This window comes from Phyllostomus discolor, chromosome 10 (genome assembly GCF_004126475.2).
Source record: "Phyllostomus discolor isolate MPI-MPIP mPhyDis1 chromosome 10, mPhyDis1.pri.v3, whole genome shotgun sequence".
Classification (NCBI taxonomy): Eukaryota; Metazoa; Chordata; class Mammalia; order Chiroptera; family Phyllostomidae; genus Phyllostomus; species Phyllostomus discolor.
In genome coordinates, this window is record NC_040912.2 from 95612832 (window position 1) to 95633574 (window position 20743).

Here is a 20743-nt window from a genome sequence, read left to right on the forward strand (position 1 = left end):
CCGGCCAGTCTCCCGGGGTCCCTGCCGCGCTGCCCACCGCAGTGGAGGGTGCTCTCCAGGCTCCCGGGCTTCCCGCGCTCTCCGGAGGACTGAGGGCGCAGGGGTGAGGTTCCTGCCTCGATAGCCACGCGGGAGCAATCCTCCAATCAGCGGTGGGATCCCAGGGCCCTGCCCGCCAATGGGCGGTCAGAAGAAGATGAAAGGGCGGGACAAGGGGCGGAGCCCCCTCTGTTGGGGGCTGGCCAGCGGAAGACCAACCCCTCCCCGCGGGGATTGGCTGCTCTGCATCTCCCGAGCGCCAGTCACACATCCTGCAGCGAGGGCCGCAGCTGGGCGGTTTCCGTGGCTAGTTTTCCAGCGGCTGGTGAGACACCCGACCCGCGGGAGCTGGGAGCTCCGAGCCAGGTCGGTCTGTAGAGTGGACGTCGCCCTCCTGCCGCCTGACGAAGTGTCTTTGTTCCACCAGACTGTGGTTGGGATCCCCAACCTTCGTCTAGAGCCCTCAGTGCCCTCCCTTGTCAAACCCACTTTCAAAAAGAGCTGCATAACCTGTGAGGGTGCGGTCAAGACTGCACTGCATTCCGGGAAACTGATGTCAATAAATTCTGACCACACAATTCGCAGACACAAAGAAGTCCCAGACGGTTCAAACACTTAAACACAACAAATAAAATAATAAGTATAATGGAAAACACAGTGGGAGAATTTCACATCTCAAAGAAGTGGTGTTATGAGTAATAAGTATAGTTAAGTAAGTCAGGTGTAAAAAGATTTCAGAAATAGGAAGACAAGATAAAACCAACCAAAACCAACCCTGGCTGGTGTAGCTCAGTGGATTGAGCGCGGGCTGGGAACCAGGCATTGCAGGTTTGAATCCCAGTCAGGGCACATGCCTGGGTTGCAGGCCACAGCCACCAGCAACTTCACATTGATGTTTCTCTCTCTCTCTCTCCCTCCCTTCCCTCTCTAAAAATAATAAATAAATAAAAAATTAAAAAAACAAAACTAAATACATTTTTAAGTGCTGAGAAAACCTGCAAGTATTTTGCATAAAAATAAGATATCGAGTTTGAGGACAGGGGTCCACAGAGTAGGGTCATTGTAGCTGCTACCGGCTTTCTTAAGTGTGCAGACTGTCTCTGGTCCTTACCTCGTTTTGAGCACGTACATATAACTTGATTTCCATGGGTTGCAAATAAGCCAACTAATTATTGCTATGAAACTGCATAAAGGGAAACCTCACTAAAGTGGAGTTGGGGGTCAGCGTGTGTGCTGTCACATAGCACCATCCAGAGTCAATTACAGGAAAGACTGTCTGTCACAGGCCCCAACATATAGATGTACTGTGTGCTCCCAGGAGAAACCAACTCCCCAGCAACTCAGCCAGAAAGAAACCATCGTCACTCTGAACTGAGGATTTTTTGCACTGCACTTTCATTTGAAATGACCCCTCCCAACTTCCTCTTTTTTCCCTGTAAAATAATGTTCCTCTCCTTTACTTGTGGAGCTTACTTATGATTTTTGCTACAGCTTGCTTGTCCTAAATTGCAAATTTTTACTGTTTCTGAATAAACCCCTTATCTGCTGGTAAAATAACTGACTGCTATATATTTAAGGTCAACATAGTTTGGTGGCCCATGTGGGGATCCAGAGGACTCCTGACATGTCTGAGGCTGATGAGCAAGCAGGTGCGGTGTCCTTGCTCTGAAAGACTCAGGGAAGGGTCCTTTGGGTGCAGACTCTCCAGTGATCATTTTGAGAATAGCCATCCAGAAATAACATCCTCATACCCTCTGACCCAGAAATTCCACTTTTCAAAATTTTCTCCTAGTAGCCCTGGCTTGGTAGGTCAGTTGGTTAGAGTGTCCTGCCTATATGCCAAGGTGGTCAGTTCATTCTCCAATCAGGGCACATATAAGAAGCAACCAATGAATGAGTACATAAGAGGAACGACTAACTCTCTCTTTCTCTCTTTCCAATTAATACATGAAATGAAAAGAAAAGCATTTAAAATTACCCCCCTAGTTATGCTTTCCTGTGTATGAAATGAAGTATGTTTAATATATTTTATTCAACACATAATAACAGATATCATTTTAAAGTTTTCAGTAGAAGAGAATTTGTTAAATTATGGTTTGCTTACACTGAAATATTATAGAACATTAAAAATGGGTGAGAATATGATATTTCATTAAAGAAATAAAAACTAGTAAGGTGGTTCTAAAGAATTTTAACAGAGAATGACTTCTAAATAATGTTATTATGTGAGAAAAGTATCCTGCAAAACAAATTATGTTAAACAAACAAACAAACAAACAAACCCAGGCAGAGGACGTGCTGAGAGGAGACACAGAGAGTAGTCATTGGGACCAGGGCCTGGGCAACGTGGAGGGGGAAACTTGCTTTTCCTTCATGTCATTTGGAATGTTGTGTCATTTGTTTTCTCCTTTACTTAAAATAAACCTATCTATAAGTATTTTTTTGTAGATAAAAGAATGGCTGAGAAGTAGTTGGTTATATGTGTATGCATTTAAAAATGACTCAACAAAATTTCTGCACACCCTCATTAAATCCAGTGGCCTGTGCTGCCTTTCTTATCGGAATAGCATCGTGACCACCCAAAGTGTCCAATTTGCATCCAAAACTGGATTCCAGCAGGAACATTTCCATAGTGCAAAATATACGGTGTCACACACTTATTGTTTGTGAGATGAAAACCATTTATTATACAAACAATGAATTTCATATTTAAGTATTGATTCAAGATCACTTATAGAAATGCTATTAAGAATATTATAAGCCCTGACTAGTGTGGTTCAGCCTCTGTATTTGGCATCTGGCAACTAGGATTCATTGTCCAGCTCCAACTCAGGAGTCTGGCTGTGGGGTCTTGGTTACGGATCTGGGTCCTGTCTCTGAGGTTTGTGGCTTGGGTTTGAATCTATTTGGCTATGGGTCTGGGATCTGGGGTCTCTTTGGGTGTGCCTTTGGGGTCTCTGGGTTTGTGTGAGGGGTCCATGTGCCTGTCTATAAATTTATAGTCATTAACTCCGTGGCAATGCCAAGAGGAGTTGCAAAGTTGGAGTGTGGTGAAGAAGAAAACTTTAGTGCAAATACCTCAATTTTAATACAAAATGGCTGCGAGTACACAAGGGTTTTTAAGAAGATCAGTATTGTCACAGGTGAATTATGAAGCACCACACTGTATATCAGCTCAGTAGTGTTGCTTCTCAGTTAGTTGGCCTCAGGGCTGTGAGGAAGCCCAGAAGTGAGGAAGCCCTGCGGCAACTCCCTCTCCTGCTGTGCTGCTTAGGGCTTCTCCACTCATCTACATGACTTCCCTTTATTTCCTCTGCATTTGCACATGAAGAAGTGAAAATTGGAAAAGGAGTCCCTCTGAGCCAAGAGATCAGGCTGGGTGAGCAAAGAAAAGGCCTCTGATGTTGTCACCAAAACAGACTAGATTTTTATTATTTTTAAGTTATGCCATGTTTTCCATTGTACTTTTTAAGCCCAAACTGAGACGGCATTTTTTGTTGCTGTTGCTGCTTATTTAAATTATATAGAAAAATGAAAGTAATTGAAAATCCTACCCAAACAGGTAATAATTGCTATTATATAAAGTATATATGCTTCTAAACAAGGTGAGGTGTGTGGGGTGGGATGGGCGGAGGAGGACAAAGGGGAAAAATGGAAAACTGTAATAGAATAACAATAAAAATCATTTAATAAAAAATAGTATATACCCTTCCAGATATCGCCACTTGCACATTTCCATTCTTCCACTTTCTCTGGATTTAATTTATTATTTCAGGGTTGTAATATGATGCAAAATTTGTAAATTTTCATGCTCTCTCCCTAATGTGTGGATTTATCAATACATTTTCCCAGACCATTCTTTATGTGCTATTTTTATTATCATTCACTTCAAATTATTTTTAACTGCAATTGTAATTTAATTTGTGGGTTATTTAGAAGTATATTTTATAATTTTTAAATATCAGCACTTTGTAGTTATGTTTTATTACTGATTGATAGGTTAGCTGCAATGAGAGCAAGAAACATACCTTATATAATTTTATTGAATTGAAATTTGTTGGAACTTGCTTTATAGCACAATATGGTTAACTTTTTCAATTTGTGTTATTTTATTTTTTTCTCTTTCTAGTTCAAAAACCATGGGCATTTAGAGTTGTCATAGGTGGGCACAGGTAACCAGGTTCTTGGTGATCGCAGCCAAAAAGTGAACTGAACACAGAGAGTTGTAGCAGGCAGAAAGAGAGAGAGCAGATTTATTAAGCAATAACACACTCCACAGAACATGGAGTGGGTGAACTCTGAGCAGTGATTGACCTCAGGGGCCAGAGGGATTCGGTTCTTATAGGGCAGATCCTTCCTGGCTAGTTTTGGTGGGTTTTTATTGTGCATGTAGAAATCATTGTATTACTTAAAGCTACTGCACATGTGGTCTCCCATGGTTTTCCTTGATTGGCCACTGGAGAAGGAGGTACCGCAGTGCTGATTTATTATAATGCTATTATAATGAAGCAGGGGTCGTGTAGCATCTTCTGTGCAGGCGTCACCATGATTCAGCACTTTTCCAGAAAGCAGGAACAACCAGTCTTAGAACAGGGTCTCTGTCCTGTATGGATGTCCTTTATCTTAGCCCTGGGGTACCTCCGGAGTTTCCTCCTTCCTGACTATCTTCTGCCTCAGAGTTATACAAATGACACTTACAAAGAAAAAAACAACAAAATACCAAGACACCCAAGTGAGATGCTTGGCAGAGACAAACCACAGTCAGGGCATTGGCAGGGGTAGGGCTGGGAGTCAGGGATCAGGGTCTGGGTGGCTCCTCACAGGCTCCTAGCAGACAGTCAGCTTCATCCCATTCCAAGATCCAGAGTCCAGTCAGACAAGGAGCACTGATCCTCCAGCAGGGGCCGAACACCTCATAGCCCTGATCCCAGGTACACCACTGGCAGGAGGAGGAGGCAGTAGTGGCCATGAGAGGCTGTGCCAAGACTGAAGACCCTCAGGCCCTGAGTCTGGTTGTCAGCCTTGCAGGGCTGGGAGTGGAGCCAGGAGTCAGGCCTGGAGTGTACTCTGCTGCCAGTCCCCCCTACCACCACCACCTCCTTGTCACAGCCTCTCGGACTGTGCTACCGAGGGGAACAAATTTCTCCATCCTAAGCCAGGCCTGTGCAATCTTAAGTGGAATACAGCTATAATATCCAGGTGAGATCCTGACATCCGCCTGTCACCTTTCGGGCAGTGCTGGGTTTACAGCTCGGGACCATTTAGATGAGAGAGTTGTGTCCAGATGTGCTTTTACATTTCTGTCACTGGAACAAGGGTACAAACTCTTGTCATTCTCAGTCTGTGCCCTGGCATCTCTGTCTTTGGATCAAAGGACACAAAGTATGGCTACATCTAGAGTGGGGAGGGCTTCCCAACTCTAACAAGCCCAGCAGTAGTGGCCTCCCAGTTCAAAAGAAACTGACTTGCACTCTCCTACCTTCCCAGTCTCTGAGACTAGATGAGTGTGATGCTGGAAGTGCAGGGGCCCCTTGCTACCAGGAGGACAAAACACAGGCCCAGGAAGACAGAGTAGAAAGATAGGTGAAGCAATGTACCTGGTGCTGCTGCTGGGCAGCTGCTGGGCTCCCTGGCAGCCGGGCCTCTGGGTCTGGACTGAGTGCCAGAGCCATAGTGCGGTTGTGCTCTTAAACCATCTCGCTAACATTTCTGGGCAAGTGGCTGAAGGTGTTTCTGCATCATAGATTTGACACCATGCAGGTAAAACATGCAGCACATGCTGCTCAGTAACTTGTAACCGATGTTTCTTCTTGGTCAGCCAAGACCCTGAGCAGAGATCTGAAAACTTGGCTGGTCTGGCTGCTGTCTGGACAAGCACTGATCACAGGGAGGCTCACACGTGACGGTGGCTGGACTGTCACAGGAAGGATGCCTGTGCCTATCCCTGACACCACTGTGATGGGAATTTGTGGTTGGAGTCACAGCCCCTCTCCTGACCCCAGAGCAGCTGCATCCAGATGTTGTCATGGACTCTGCCTTCTTCACTTGTCTCCCCATTTGAGTCACTGCCTAGGCCAGAGATGGCTGCCCCTACCTGGGACAGAGAGTCGGTGGGTGTGTCCCAGTGAGGCCCAGAGGGTTCTAATGAGCCACCTGGCTGAGGACCACAGGCCCAGGCAACACTGCAGCTCAACTTAGTGACACACAAGGTACCAGTGAACACAGTTCATGGGATGTGTGTTGGCCCCTGTTGGATACGGTCAGGCTGGAGACGGGAGGGTGGCTGTTGCTGTCAATGAGTGTGAGTGCAGCTGTCACTGCAGAATTTAACTTGTCACCTTGAACCATCAGGCTGTACATGAGCATGCTCCACAGACAGACACATGATACTTCGCTGTGGGGATCCGAGGCAGGTTTGGCTCATCCACTCAGTGCCACCCAGAGAGCAGATGAGGAGCCCCTGAAGTACCCACCTAGAAGAATCATCCTCTCCATTAAATAACCAGCTTCTGGGCAAGGGCAAGAGGTTTAGAATCCACCAGATGTCAGGCTGCAGTCACTTCTTGGAGCCTTCACCTCAAAAAAAGGATGGTGGCTGCCAGCCACTGCCAGGTGGGCAAGGGGTATGTGTGTAAATACCCGGCTCCCAGCATAAGGTGGTTTGAGATTGTGTGAACTATGCAAGCAAGGCTGAAACAAAAGTCTCTCTTTCTGACTTACCTTTGAGAGCCACACAGCATTTCCATAACATGTATCAGCTTGGTTGTATGGAGGGACTGTACAAGGGCATGTGCATTTGGGGGGTACCTTGGAGGCTGGAAGCTACACTAGGGATGTGGTTTGCTGCTGAAGGGGAGGGAGAGGGAACAGACCTCTCTACTCATCTTGAATCGCTAAGCCTTCTGGAAGAACCCCAGGGTTTTTCCTGGTGCAGGGGTTGTGAGCATCATGTGGCAGTGTATGGATTCCCCTCCCCACTGTATTTCAGTGCTAGCCCCTCTACCAGCATTACACCAGGACTCTGCCCCTCTCCCATGGCCCATGCTTAAAGTCACAGAATATTGAATGTATGGTGTTCTCTCTGGGCTGTGGTGGAGGCAGAAGAAACAGGGAAGGGAGATAAAACCCAAGAAAGAACACCTTCCTTTAGAAAAGCATAGAACACAGTAGTGGATATATTTATTATTGAAGTCTACATAGTTTATGTAGACACTCTTCACAAGCTGGGCACTTGGAGGATAGAAAGGTCATTGTTCCAGTTCATGGGGTGGGTGTCCCTTTGGTGAACCCACTCCAGCAGGAACAGGGTGGGTCGTGCTTAGGTCTCCTTCATGCAGGAGAGGGTATGATGGGGTCCTCACTAATTGTTCAACATCTATCTGAATTGAACTCAGCTCTGGTTCTAAGAAAAGTGCGACCTCTGGTAGCTGTTAGCACCCTTCCTTATGCAGATGTAGATGTTTACTCTGCTGTCATCTGGAGTCTCGCTGGACTCCCACCCACTGCACCCACTGGAATTTTGTGCTCCTGGGTCATTGTGGATATTATGTTGGAATGGGTGGCCAGGAATGACCAATTTTGTGCATGTCTATTATCCCATCAGGCTTTACTTCTCAAAGGTTTAAAGATACAATAAGTACTAATTTCGAGATGGTGTCAGTGGTGTATTCAGCCCTGTGGGACCCAGGTACAAGGACAGTGCATTACAGAAGCTTCTGTGTTGTGGGGTCCATGAATGCCGTATGAAGATTGGGTGCACTTGTCATAGGAGAAAGTAGGTCCTTCTTGCCAATGCAGTATAGGATTACAGATCAGCAAGTGTATTAGCATGCAAGCGGGGTTTATTAGTGATAGGTTCTCATGGAAGAGGACAGGTCTTGCTGAGATGGGAGTGAAAGGCAAGAATTTGTCCTGAGGACTTATATAGTTGGTGGGATGGGGGCAAAGAAGCTACATATTGATTGATGGGTAAAAGTGGTGCCAGTTTCTGTGGGGGATGAGAGTACTCAAATGTAGGTATGTGTGGGGGTCATTAGCCCAAATCTTTATCTGGCTTCAGACCCCATTTGCTCATCTTGTAAAACAGATACAGGGCAGGAGAAAAGTTAAGTCAGTCATACAAAGATATCTATGAGCTCTTTCTGTAAGCACTAGGGACCCTCTCATAAAACAGATAGTAGTAGCCAGAGGCAAGCAATTAGCTAAATTTCTTTTACGGGTCCTTATACTTGAGTGCTGTGGATCCCCTCACATTTTCTAGGTATTGGGATGGATAGTTTGAAAGCCTTTCTTTCCCAGATAGTGGAAATGATACCTACAATTTCAATGTGTTAGCATTGATGTGTCTTGTGATGCTGGACTGTCTGGCAATAGAAGTGGACCAGGCTCAGGACTGCTGAGTTAGTGGGTAAGACATGTCTTCCTTGTCCTCCCTGCCTTGGCATACCATCTATCCTACCTAACACACCAGTGCAGGAAGGTGCTGTTCCCAGTGTCAGTTCTTAGCAAGAGGTGGGCTAGGGTCTTGTTTCACAGGTTATTCTGAGTGCCACCTGCCTGTGTTGAGGGGGCTCTGAGGATGCCCAGGCTCAGGGAGAGGGTGGTGACCTGGAGGGAAGTGAATCCCCCACCTCAGGCCTCCTTCTCAGGGCAGCTGAGTCTATGTGGGAAAAATAGTGGGGTCTGCTGAAATTCTGAATTTGGCTACAGACCCCGACCCTGTCCTTATCTTCCTTTGTCCAGCACTAAAGACCCGGAAGACAAGGGCACTGAAGACTGTTCAACAGGGCTTGTGATCTCAGCGATCCTCTTGCCAGATTCTGTCTGTGCTGACTCAACTTTGAATGTCAAATAGAAAGGCTGGAGTTCCCACTTCCATTGTACAGACAAGGAAGAGAGAAGCCAAGAATCTTTTGTTAGGTCACACAGCTGGAGAAGACAGAGCTGAGATTCACACCCACTATGGACTAATGTGGTATCTACATGCTGTACACCAGGAAATGCTGACCCTGAAGGGGCAGCAAGGAAAGTGAGGAAGACCAGGTGCCCAGACTAAGTCAAGCTCACATCCATGCACAAGCAAACATTCCTCCCTGTTGTTCACCTGAGGCTCCAGAGGTTGTAGGAAACTAGAAGAGCCAAGAGAATCCAAGGGAGCCTATTAGGAGAAAAAGCCCCAGTTCCCAGGAGTCTGGGGGAATTCCCTTCCCTGGTGAGTCTGTCTCAAATCCCTCTCTCTGGGCAGTAACCAAAGTAGACTGACTAAAGACTTATGCATTTGCAGGAGTTGAATTTCTGTGGTTGAGACTATGAGTTCTGGGAATCTAACTGGCAACCTTTTGGTTTGCAGGCCAGCACTCAATCCACTGAGCCACCCCAGCCACTGAGACTATGAGTTCTTTGTGGGTCTTCTGGAACTCTGCTTTCAGTGATGGGGGAATGAGGAATGTGGGCTTCATTATTTGTATGGAGACAAAACTCTTTAGAAAAGGACATCAAAAAACCACAAAAGAGATTGGTGCTGATATCCCCATATTACTCATGGAACTGTTCATCTCATCTCGTCATGAAACTGCAGGGTTTGTTTAACCAGTTACTTCTGTACTAATTACAATCTTGGGGAGAGTAAGGTTCCATAGACTTCTTAGGGCTACTGACATGTAATTTAATGGTAATGATTCATTCACTCCACCTGCAAATATAGGGATTCTCCCCAGTGTGTCCTCTGGTGTGTGATGAGATGTGACTTCCTGTGTAAAGCCTCGCCCACACTCCCTGCAAACATAGGGCTTCTCCCCTGAGTGTCCTCTTGTGTCTGATGAGAACTGACTTCCAGGTAAAGCCTCACCCACACTCCCTGCAAACATAGGGCTTCTCCCCAAAGTGTGTCCTCTTGTGTCTGATGAGAACTGACTTCCAGGTAAAGCCTCACCCAAACTCCCTGCAAATATAGGTCTTCTCCCCTGAGTGTGTGCTCTGGTGTGTGATGAGATGTGACCCATCACTGAAGCCTTGCCAACACCTTCTGTGCTCGATTGTTACAATTCTTGACATTCCTACTTTCACAAATAACTTGCCTGTGCCCTCTGGACTCTCTTCCTGGCCTCTACAGGGCTCTTCCTCCATCATTCTCTCATGCTCACTGGAGTTCTTCATTTGTTCTTTGGAAGGTTGGGAAAAGGGTCTTGAGAGTCTCCTCTGACTGATCCTTTTAAGCAAAGGTTTGGACCTTTCTTTGACTTCCTGACCTTCAGCTTTATCATTCCAGCTGTGTGTACTAGTATGTTGCTGCTGCTGATTCTGATCCTCTGGACAGGGTCCTCTGCTTGGAGGTGTTTTCTAGCAGATGTTCCCAGGAGAATCTGAGAGGGATGATTGACTTTCAAGTGCTGACTGAGGAATTTCTGACTGGAGAAGGCCAGAGAGCAGGAGGGACAAGGGTGTACCTCTGGCTTTGGTTCTGCAGAAAGAGAAAGGTTTGGTCAGGGCAGACATTGAGAATGCCTGGGCCATATAACTTGTCTCCTAGTGACACCTGCCCCATGAATCCTTCTTACTGTGGTGACAACAGAAATTCCATCTCCCACAACGTGTCCACTTGCCATCTATTTTCCTTTTTATTTTTATGCAGTGCATCTTCTTCAGAAATCCAGAAAGCCCACATCAAGGGTCTTTTCTAATATTGCCCAGACTAGGGATTTTCGAGGAACATCAGAGGCCATCTTACTCCCTGTATGGATGGAACTGCAATGACCTTTCTCTTCTATAGGTATTTTCTAAGTCATGTGAAAGAGGAAAACCACAGGCCTCGACTAGGAATTCCTTCTGTTTTCCAAAACTGTAAAATAAAATGTCCTTCCTGCCCTTGCTCATGTGGCTCAGTGGATTGAGTGCCAGCCTGCAAGGCAAGGAGTCCAATTTGATTCCCACTCAGGGCACGTGCCTGGGTTGTGGGCCAGGTCTCCAGTAGGGGGCATGTGAGAGGAAACTACACACAGATGTTTCCCTCTTTCTCCCTCTTCCTCTTTAAAAATAAATAAATAAAATCCTAAAAAAAAATGTCCTTCCTCAAGTCTCACACCAAATATTTATGCTTCATCTCATTTAGTGTTAGCCCATTTCAAATACACTGAGAAGTCCTGTTTCAAAATTTTTCTCCAACCACACATCTTACACACCTGACTCCTGTTGCTCTCTGGCCAATACACCACGTGCTTTCATTTGGAGGTGAAGTGATGTCTCAGGGGATTCCCCCCTGGGGTTTATTTTCTAAAAATTAACAAAACATAATCCGAACAGAGAACACACCACTCTACAGCTGACGACTGCACACTTACACTCAGGAAAGTCCCCAGTGTCTCAACTTGGATCATCGGCACTGCATTTCCAGTGCTAAGCATCCATCTGATTTCTGTTCTTAACCTCTATGCTGAGACGACACTTGAGTGACCCTCAGACCATTCTATGCCCCACCTCTTTTCTTCCCTGTACTAGCTGCTCCCTCAGCTGGGGATCCCTTGCCCACAGGTGTTTTTGTAAATGTTGTCTTCTGAGACAGCCCTTCCTGGACACACCTGCTTTCACACTGATCCTTGGGCACTTGTCCTGTATTAGTTTTCTCCAAAGCACTAACACCTGTATAGTGTTACACACATGCAAGCACATGGGCCTGGGTTTCCCTGCTACACCCGTCAGTCCTTCAAAAGCAGTGATTCTGATCCACATGTTAATCTGTATTTCCTGATCCCAGGACCGTGTGCGCCACAGAATAGGATCTCTCATGATAATTCACTGAAATGACTGAACGAATGTGCCCTGCCTGAATGGTGTGGCTCAGTGGGTTGAGTGTTGTTCCACAGACTGAAAGGTTACAAGTTCAGTTCCCAGTCAGGACACATGCCAGGGTTGTGGGCCAGTTGGGGGTGTGCCAGACACAACCAATTAATGTTTCCCTTGCACACTGAGGTTTTTTCCCCTCCTTTCTACTCTCTGTAAAAATAGATAAATATTTTTTACAAAGATTTATTTATTTTCAGAGAAGAGGGAAGGGAGGGAGGGAGGAGAGGGAAACATCTGTGGTTGCCTCTCACATGCCCCCTACTGGGGACCTGGCCTGAAACCCAGGCATATGCCCTGACTGGGAATCTGCAACCCTTTGCTTCACAGGCTGGCATTCAATCCACTGAGCAACACCAGCCAGGGCAAAGTCTTTAAAAAATAATGAGTGCCTATAAACAGAAACATTTTATTTAGAAGTATGGAGGAAAGTTAAGAAAACAGCTATAAAAATGACAGAAAAACTGCCTTGGTGAGAGAGCTGGTTAGTGCTTAAAAAAATTTTTTTTTGCCTCTCAGCCTCACAGCACTAAAAGTGGTTGTATATTTTGTGCATGAAATATTTTAAAAATAAAAATATAAAAATTTTGCCTAAGAGTCAAAGGCGTATGAATGAATTGTGAATTTCTGAAGCATCTGATGTGAAACTTTACTGACTTTAGAGTGGATTTTACTCTACTTGGGAGTTGGATCATGGATATTTCTATGGAGAATTCTCTCTTTTCTTTCTGTTTTGAAGAATAGTGGTGCCCACCTCTCCCAGCTGCCAGCTCTCTCTTCCACTTGCTGCCCCACTTGCTGCCCAGCTCCTGGCCATACTCATCCCCGAACCAGACCAGCAGCTCACAGCCCGGCACGACAACCCGGCAGGTTCGGTAGAAAATCTGCCTGTGGTATTGAAAGGCCACCAGGTTCTGCTCTTCATTATCCCGGGCACAGTTCACATACCTGGGATTAAGGCACATGAAGGGAGAGAAAGAAAAACCACAGTGATGAGATTCCACTACCTGTTATATCCATGTCCTTCTTCTCACTGAATCTTAAGACCCTCAGGCTCTGGTATTGCCCACTGCCCCTAATGCTCCTGGGAAACCTTCTGTTCAGTGTCTGAGCCTCTTGTCAGCATGTCATGTGAACTCCTATCTCCAAGTTCTGTTTGCAGTGTGAATGCTGCCTAATACCATTTTCTAAAACCCAGTTCTAGACTTAACCTCCACCCTGATGGGCCATAATATCCAGTGATCTCTGGCTGTTGCAAACTCTACGTCAAGTTGTCTCACACCACAGAACCTGGTGCTTGAGCTAGGGCTCTGATTCTAAATAAGCTCACTAATTATCCAGTACTCAGCCCACATCTATTTTCTCTTGTGAGGCCTTTCTCCAACCTCTCTACACTTTAGAATACCATTCACTTGCTTGCCCAAGGTTACTATAGAAAATTAGAGGTCTTTTTGTCTTAGTGAAATGAAACAGAACAATAGTAGTTGATTCACATTCAGGTAACCCTGGTAAAAGGGAGCCCCTCTCAGGAAAGGGGCCCATGACCATTCCTCTGCAGGCCTCAGAACCCAGTTCTAGTTAGAAGTGAGGCCGGGATGGTTTACTGCCCTTACAGCTTTAGGCCATCCGTGGTTTGTGCTATCTTGACACTGTGCACTTCTTGGAAATTATAGTTAAATGTTTGTAAAAGCAATTGTTTTATGTCTGTCTGTGAGAAGTCCTCCATAAGAACATGGGTTGTGTGATCTATTTAAGCAATGTATTCCTTCACCTAAATTGGAATACAGTAAGTGCTTAATTAATGCTCATTTGATAAATTAAAGTGTAATCCAGTGTCCCTGGTGAATCTAGGCTCTTCAAGGTCTTTTCCAGTGCCCAAGTGTGTCTATTAGAGAGCTTTATATTTTGAGGACATATGCTATACTTTTTTCCTAAATGTGTCCTGAAATGAAAGAACACTGCGTGGAGAAAAAGAGGGAAAAAGGATGAAGGGAGACCACTGAGGGAGGCATGATGAGAGGGAAAGATATATGGGTTTGTGGGGGATGAGAGTCCCCTCTGGCACCCAGAGACCTGTTGACCTCACCTCATCCAGTTGGCCCAGGATCTGTCCTTCCCATCCACATACTCATAGCAGTTTCTCCCTTTGGCGATCTGCATTTCAAAAAAGAAGTTAAAGACCTTTTAGTTTTTTGTGTGGGTAGGTAATAGTCAGAAGAATTCCTTTACTCTACTGTCATTAAAGCTCTTCCAGCGTGCATGGGGATTCAACTGCCAGTTGTCACCACATGATATTTTTCTTAGTCATCATCTACACATCTGAGTCTACCTGTCCAATCAGATTGGGAGCCCCACAAAGGAGGAGCCACTCTTTTGTGTCTGTACCACTTTGCTCCCGCTTACTGTCTGATCCTTAAACAGGAGCTCTGTGTTCATGTGAAGTCCAGTCAGTACACAGAGCTAATCATATTGTCCCCTCCATAGTCTAGCACATAAGAGGTGAGGTCCCTCCAAGCCTCAGAAGGAATGTGGGAAGCCAGAGAACAGTGGAAGAGGTAAATAGTTCTCACCAGCCAGGAGTATCTGCTCTTGGCTGCCTCTCCATCTTCTGTGATGTGTCCTTCATAAGGGCCAAAGAGCAGACCCACTGGCAAGTCAGCTGCCTCATTCCACACTCCAAGCCCAGCCTCAGGGATGCCCGATGGCCCGATTCTCAATCCAGGGGGCAGGGTGAGGGCTGAGCGGTGGGGATGCCCCTTGTCCACTGCACTGTCCTTTACAAATGTAGGGGGCCCATGCACAGCACAGCTGTCAATGAAGAAGTTCTGACACTTCTCACAATCTGGAGGTGAGAGCAACAGGGGTTAGGGAAGGTATAGCGCATGTTCCTGGACACAAAGAGCTTCAGAGGGAGTCCAGCACTGACATCATTGAGACTCAATCCTGTACTCTAGGTCACTAGAGGAAGGGAATGATTTAGGGGAGCAAAGGACCAGATGAAATTATTGTATCATAACATGTTTCTCAGTGAGGGTCACTTACAAAGGTAGTCATCATCCTGGGGATCGTTGACCTCTTGGTACACATGGCCCTTTCTTTCTCGTAGGCTGTACATCTTCATGTCCATCTCCTTTCTCCTGTGTTCTAAGTTGGAGAAGGCCAGATGAGCAAGGCTGGTAGGGTCTGCAGTGTTAGTTCCCATTTTGTCATATAACACACAATCTCCTCCCATCAATTTATTACCTGTCCTTTTGCATACTCTGGTATTTTACTGTTAACTATTGGTTCAGAAGATGAAGACTCCACACTAACTACAGATGACCGATTCAATTTTAGTTTCTAGATCTTCCCATTACCAGGTTTAATTTGCCAACCTGTAATCATTCATAAAATATTTATTGGGTACGCTTTATGTGTTAGGCATTGAGTAAAGGCCTGGGCACACAACACCAATAAAGTGTGGTTGCCATTATCACAGTGGATTTATCGGACAAGTTGCATGTGTCAGCTGTTTTAAATTTATTAATGTTTTCAAATAATGTATGAGTGATGTTTCCTTATCTTCACTTTACACATTAGCATTCAGGAGCTCAGAGAATGTATAGGATTTGCCTAAAGCTCCAGTGCTAACTATAGTCTCAGGTGAGCCCAGCTTAAATCCAGGCCCATCCAAACTCCACCTCACATACCTAGGTCATACTTATCAGCCCTTCTATAGGACTTAGAAGAACTAAGTTTCCAAATTATTTTTTCTTACCCAATTTTTGTCTAGTGTGCTTTCCAAAGGCACATGGTTCTCCAAGAGGGACACTGGTTTCTGGGCATGCTCTGAGTCACTTGCAGTCATCCAATTTGCTGTTCCTGACAATTCCTTCAAACTATATTCCTTGCTTAATGGCACCCTGGATGTTGCCTTCAATGTAAGCGTCACATATTAAAAGATAACATGTATTTAATTTTTTAAGGCTTCTGATACATTTTACATGCATGTCTTTAATACTTCAACCCTTGGAAATACCTAGGGAGTATGAATAGGGGATAGGGCCAATGTGGGTAATGAATCCAAGATTAGAACTCATGCCTTATGGCTCTTTTCTTTCAACTGTCTATATAATATTGAGAGTGAAGGATATTGGGAAGAGAATAAGGAAATAGTTGGCAGAAACATATCTACACAATGAAATGGTGATAAAATCTGCAATACCTTAGAAAGAATATTTGTACTTAGATTAGCTGGTTCCCACCAATTCTGTTTGAATAAGCCCGAATTGGTAGCTAGTGTTGTTCAGTTTCATGGTCTGTAACATGCTAATTTTGAATGTTCTAGTGAACGTGCCATTAAATAATGCTGACCAGTGTTCTGTGAATTGTGTAACAGTATGAATGTGAGATTACAGTCCTGCTATCAATTTACCTCTCAGCTCTCTCCGTATTTCAAATCTCACAGAAATTACCTTCAGCATTCATTGATCATCCTCTAGTTTAATTTGTAACTGTGAAATTACTCATTCAGCAAACATTCAGGGCCCCTGATCTGGGTCTGTGACCCTTGAGAAGACTCAGGTATGCAACAGCCTCTCAAAGAGCTCACAACACAGAGGTAGGCGGGCTGAACAAATGATTCTGAACAGGATGAGAGTGGGCTCATTGGAACTCAGAGAAAGAAGCTGTTACCTCACCTTATAAGAAATGGCATTTGAAATCAGTTCCAGACAGATGAGTTTCTATTGAAGAGTGTGTAACCTATATGAACTCCTTAAGTCATTTTATTATTTGTTGTTTCTCAATCATGAAACCTGAAGCTACTCAGGGGTGTTAGATGCTCTTTGATTAGAGTAGGAGGCTGTGATCCTGGACATTTTATATATTTCTTCACTTGGGACCATCCACTGTACAAACTGCCTATACAATGTATGCTTTCCTTAGTTGGCAGGTCTTAGTGCATCTCTTACTTCAGCACAGCAGAAAAGAAATTTGGTTAAAATCATCAGTCAGATGAATGATGTAATGACATATGGATAAGACAATGCAAACTTCAGAAAACTATGAAAGTTAATTTTTCTAGTTTTTAAAAAAGATTTTATTTTTTTGAGGGAGGGGAAGAGAGGGAGGAGGGAGAGAAACATCGATCACTCGCCTCTCACACACACGGCAACTGGAAACCTGGCCCACAAACTAGGCATGCGCCCGACCAGGAATCAAACTGGCAATCTTTCGCTTTGTAGGATGACACCCAACTGAGTCATGGTGGCCAGGGTAAAACTATGAAAGTTTTAATGAGTTTGTAAGTGGTTTAGAGAAGCAACTATGGGTTAGATTGCACTATCACTCATATCATATTGTGATCTTAGACACGTAATCAAACATTTCTATATCTCTGAAAGCTCCCTTCCCTCATCATAAATGGTGAGTTATAGTACGTGCCTCATCTGCTTGTTGTAATGTTTAAGTGAGTTTATTCACATAGAACTCTTAAAGTCTGAAACATTGTGAGAATGAAGCAAATGGTAGTTACTATTGTTGCTATAGTTGTTAACCATTAAGATGATGATGAGCCCTGGCTGGTGTGGCTCAGTGGATTGAGTGCTGGCCTGCAGACTGAAAGGTCACCAGTTCCATTCCCGGTCAGGGCACATGCCTGGGCTGTGGACCAGGTCCCGCACTTGGAGGTGTGGGAGAGGCAACCTATTCATGTTTCTCTCCCTCTCTTTCTCCCTCCATTCCCCTCTCTCTAAAAAATTGATAAATAAAATCTTAAAAAAGATGATAATGTTGGACAATGTGTTGAAGAGACCAGGAAAAGAAGGTGGCAGTTCCTAGGATACTTTCTGCATTTTCCTGCTGTTACCTGCATTTCTCTCCATGAGGAAAATTTTGTTGTCAACAGGATTTGGGAAATACTCACCTTCTGGTGTTTACTGTGTTCCCTTCTGAAGGCCACCCAAGAAGGTTTGACTGAAAGATGATGAGAAATCAATGTTTTGGTTGGTAAATGTTTCCAAAACCTGGAGATTCTTATTAGGGACACAATTCTGAATGAGAGTAGTCCAAGAACAATCCCAGGATGATTGGAAAATGTTTCTGATGTATCATTAAGGCCTCGGCTTCTATTGGGGCCATCCACTAATTTCACTGGAATGTTTAAAAAAATAGGCAAAGTGTCATCTACGCTTCACCCTATGTTCATAAAGCATCTATTGCACTTATTAAAGAATAAATTGGCCTCTCCTGACAAAAATGTAATAAAAGTAACTGCACAGAAACTCCTGAGTCTTCAACATAAACCTTTCTCCGTCCTGTTTTCTTCATTCACACTGGCCTTGTCTGGGCTAAGGGCACCTTGACCACCCAGCCTCCTTTCTCTGGTATCCTCCCCACTGTGCACATACCAGGCCATGCATGCCCTTCCTTAGTCATTAGACTCTGGTCAGCATCCACTGTCTGTCGACCCCAGAAACAGAATTCCAGTGAAGTTGAAGATCACATCTTGACTTCAGCAGTGTTTCAACCCCACGACCCATGCAAGTGGACCAACCCCACCCACCGAACATTCACTATAGTGGACAGAATGGCACCAAGGCCGGACATGAGGGAATGATACAGTGCTCAACCCCTCCCGACCCTGGCCCTCCCCCCATCTCCCGTCACCACCATATCAATACTGTTTCCTGTTTGTCTCCATGCAGGCCGTCATGCAGCCAGGTGTGGGGACACTCCTTACCCCCCAGACCTGCCTCCCTCTCTTGCGATGACGGCTCTTCTGAATTAGTTATTTCTTGCTCACTTTATGTTCTTACACATTTACTGCTTACTAATGTGTCTATAAACATATATGATTATGTTGCACACGTGAAAGTTTACGGGAACAGCCCCTCACCGTGCGATACACTGTTGTGCATCTTGCTTGTTCGCTGCACCAGCAAACCCTGTTCCCTGGTTACGTCCTGAGATGCAGCCTGATCCTAAACCAGGTCCGAGTCGGGAGGGCAGCTCTGGCTCCTCCTGCCGCTCACCTTGCTGCCTCGGAGCCCGTTCTTCATTCGAGTCCTCAGTGGTCCCCTCCTGGAGCTTCGGTGGCCTGTCTGCGGCGGTGACACAGGAAAGCCGAGTCGTGGGCCCATGAGACCTGGGAAGAGACAAGACCTCTGTCCTGGAGCAGAGAGCGTGGAGGAGGGACAAGCCCAGGAAGCCCGTGGGACTGGCTCCGATGGGATGGCAGAGTGAAACGAGTTGCCCTGAGCCCCGCACCGTCAGCGCCAGCCCCGCTCTGACACAAAGGAACAAACTCCCCCCACCGGTGTCCATGCGCGAGGGAGCTGCAGGCGCATGGGGCCGCCTGAGTCGGAGCCAGCCCAGCGCCTGGCGAGTCTCCAGGCTCCTCCAGCCCGGCCGGCCGCCTGTGCTACCTGGGCTGGTGAGCGCGTCCGAGTTCCACTTCACACTCCAGTGCCGGCCTTTCTCCCCGTGGGCAGGACGCCCAGAGAGGGGGCTCGGGCCCTGCCGGGAAGAGGGGCTGGATGGGCGGGGCCGCGCAGCCGCAGACCCGCCTGAGGGGGGGGGCCTTGCTCCGCCCCCTCCCTCCCACGTGGCGCCTCGGCGCGGGCTCCGCAGACGCGACCCAGGAGTCTCAGGGACCCCGTTGGCGGGCCTGTGGCGGCGCCAGGAAATGCCAGGAACCGCGCTTCTCCCGGGGAAGGGCCCGGAGAAGCCCGCACGAGGCGCCGGCGCAGTGTCCGGCAGGCAGACCGCCGTCTCTCGGACTGAGAGGCTCGGGGTCCCTCAGGACTCGATCTGCGTCTTCCGGGCGGAGGACACTCCGCGTCCCGGGGGGGGGGAGGGTCAGGCCGCCGCGGCTGAGGGGGGTTGGGGCGTCTCACGAGGGGCGTCCGGGTCCCCTCCACTGAGTCGGTTTCCAGGACGACGGCATTCGGTGTCTCTGCGTTTGGGGAGATTTGGTCTTTCCGGGCGGGCGCGCTGCAGGAAGGGCGCCCCGAGCTGAGGGGAACTGGGGTTCCAGGCTGTTTGGGGGTCTGAGCGTTGGGGGTCAGGAGACGTGGGGTCCTCCGGGTTAGCCGACGCGGCCCCTCGGTGCTGAAGGGGTTTGGGCCCTCGGGATGAGGGCATCTGGGGTCTCTCGGGCTGGACTTGGAAGGTCTCGGGCTGAGGGTTGCACATGGTAAGGTTCCTCGCTTACCGGTCCGTCTCTCGGGGGTCCCTGCCGCGCGGCCCACCTCGGCCGAGAGTCCTCACAGAGCTCGGCTTCCCGCCCTCGCCAGGAGTGAGGGTGTCCGGAGGCGAGGTTCCTGTCTGGATAGCCGCGTGGGAGCAATCTGCCAATCAGCACTGCGATCCCAGAACCCTGCCCACCAATGGGCGGTCAGAAGAAGCTGAAAGGGCGGGCAGGGGGCGGAGCCCCCTGGTTCCGGACCGGCTGGTGGAAAACCCGCCCCACCCGCGGGGATTGGCTGCTCTGCGTCTCCCGAGCGCCAGTCACACATCCTGCAGTGAGGGCCGCGGCTGCGTGGTTTCCGTGGCTAGTTTTCCAGCGGCTGGTGAGGGACCCGACCGCGGAGCTGGAGCTCCGAGCCCCGGCAGGTCTTTGGGGTGCATGTGGCCCTCCTGCCACCTGACAAAGTGTCTTTGTTCCTCCGGACTGTGGTCAGGATCCCCAACCTTGGTTTAGGCCCGTACAGGCCTTCCCTTATTAAACCCACTTTCAATGAGAGCTGCATAACCAGTGAGGACACGGTCAGGACTGCACTGCATTCCGGGAAACCGTTGTCAGTAAATCCTGACCACACAATTCCTAGACACAAAAGAAGTCCCAGAGGGCTCAAAGACTGAACACATGGAGTAATAAGTATACCGA

At 47.0% G+C, this 20743-nt stretch overlaps 1 protein-coding gene across 1 annotated transcript; it reads right to left on the reverse strand.

Moving 5' to 3' along the window:
• Positions 1-9601: 9601 nt before the first annotated feature.
• LOC114507495 (probable histone-lysine N-methyltransferase PRDM7) lies at positions 9602-20204 on the reverse strand (the record flags this gene model as incomplete). Its single annotated transcript, XM_036010295.1, has 9 exons — positions 9602-10498; positions 12629-12822; positions 13961-14028; positions 14445-14716; positions 14948-15018; positions 17780-17829; positions 18888-19000; positions 19460-19848; positions 20069-20204. Coding segments are annotated over 9 exons (1601 nt in total), but the record flags the coding sequence as incomplete, so codon positions are not given.
• Between the last annotated feature and the right edge of the window lie 539 nt (positions 20205-20743).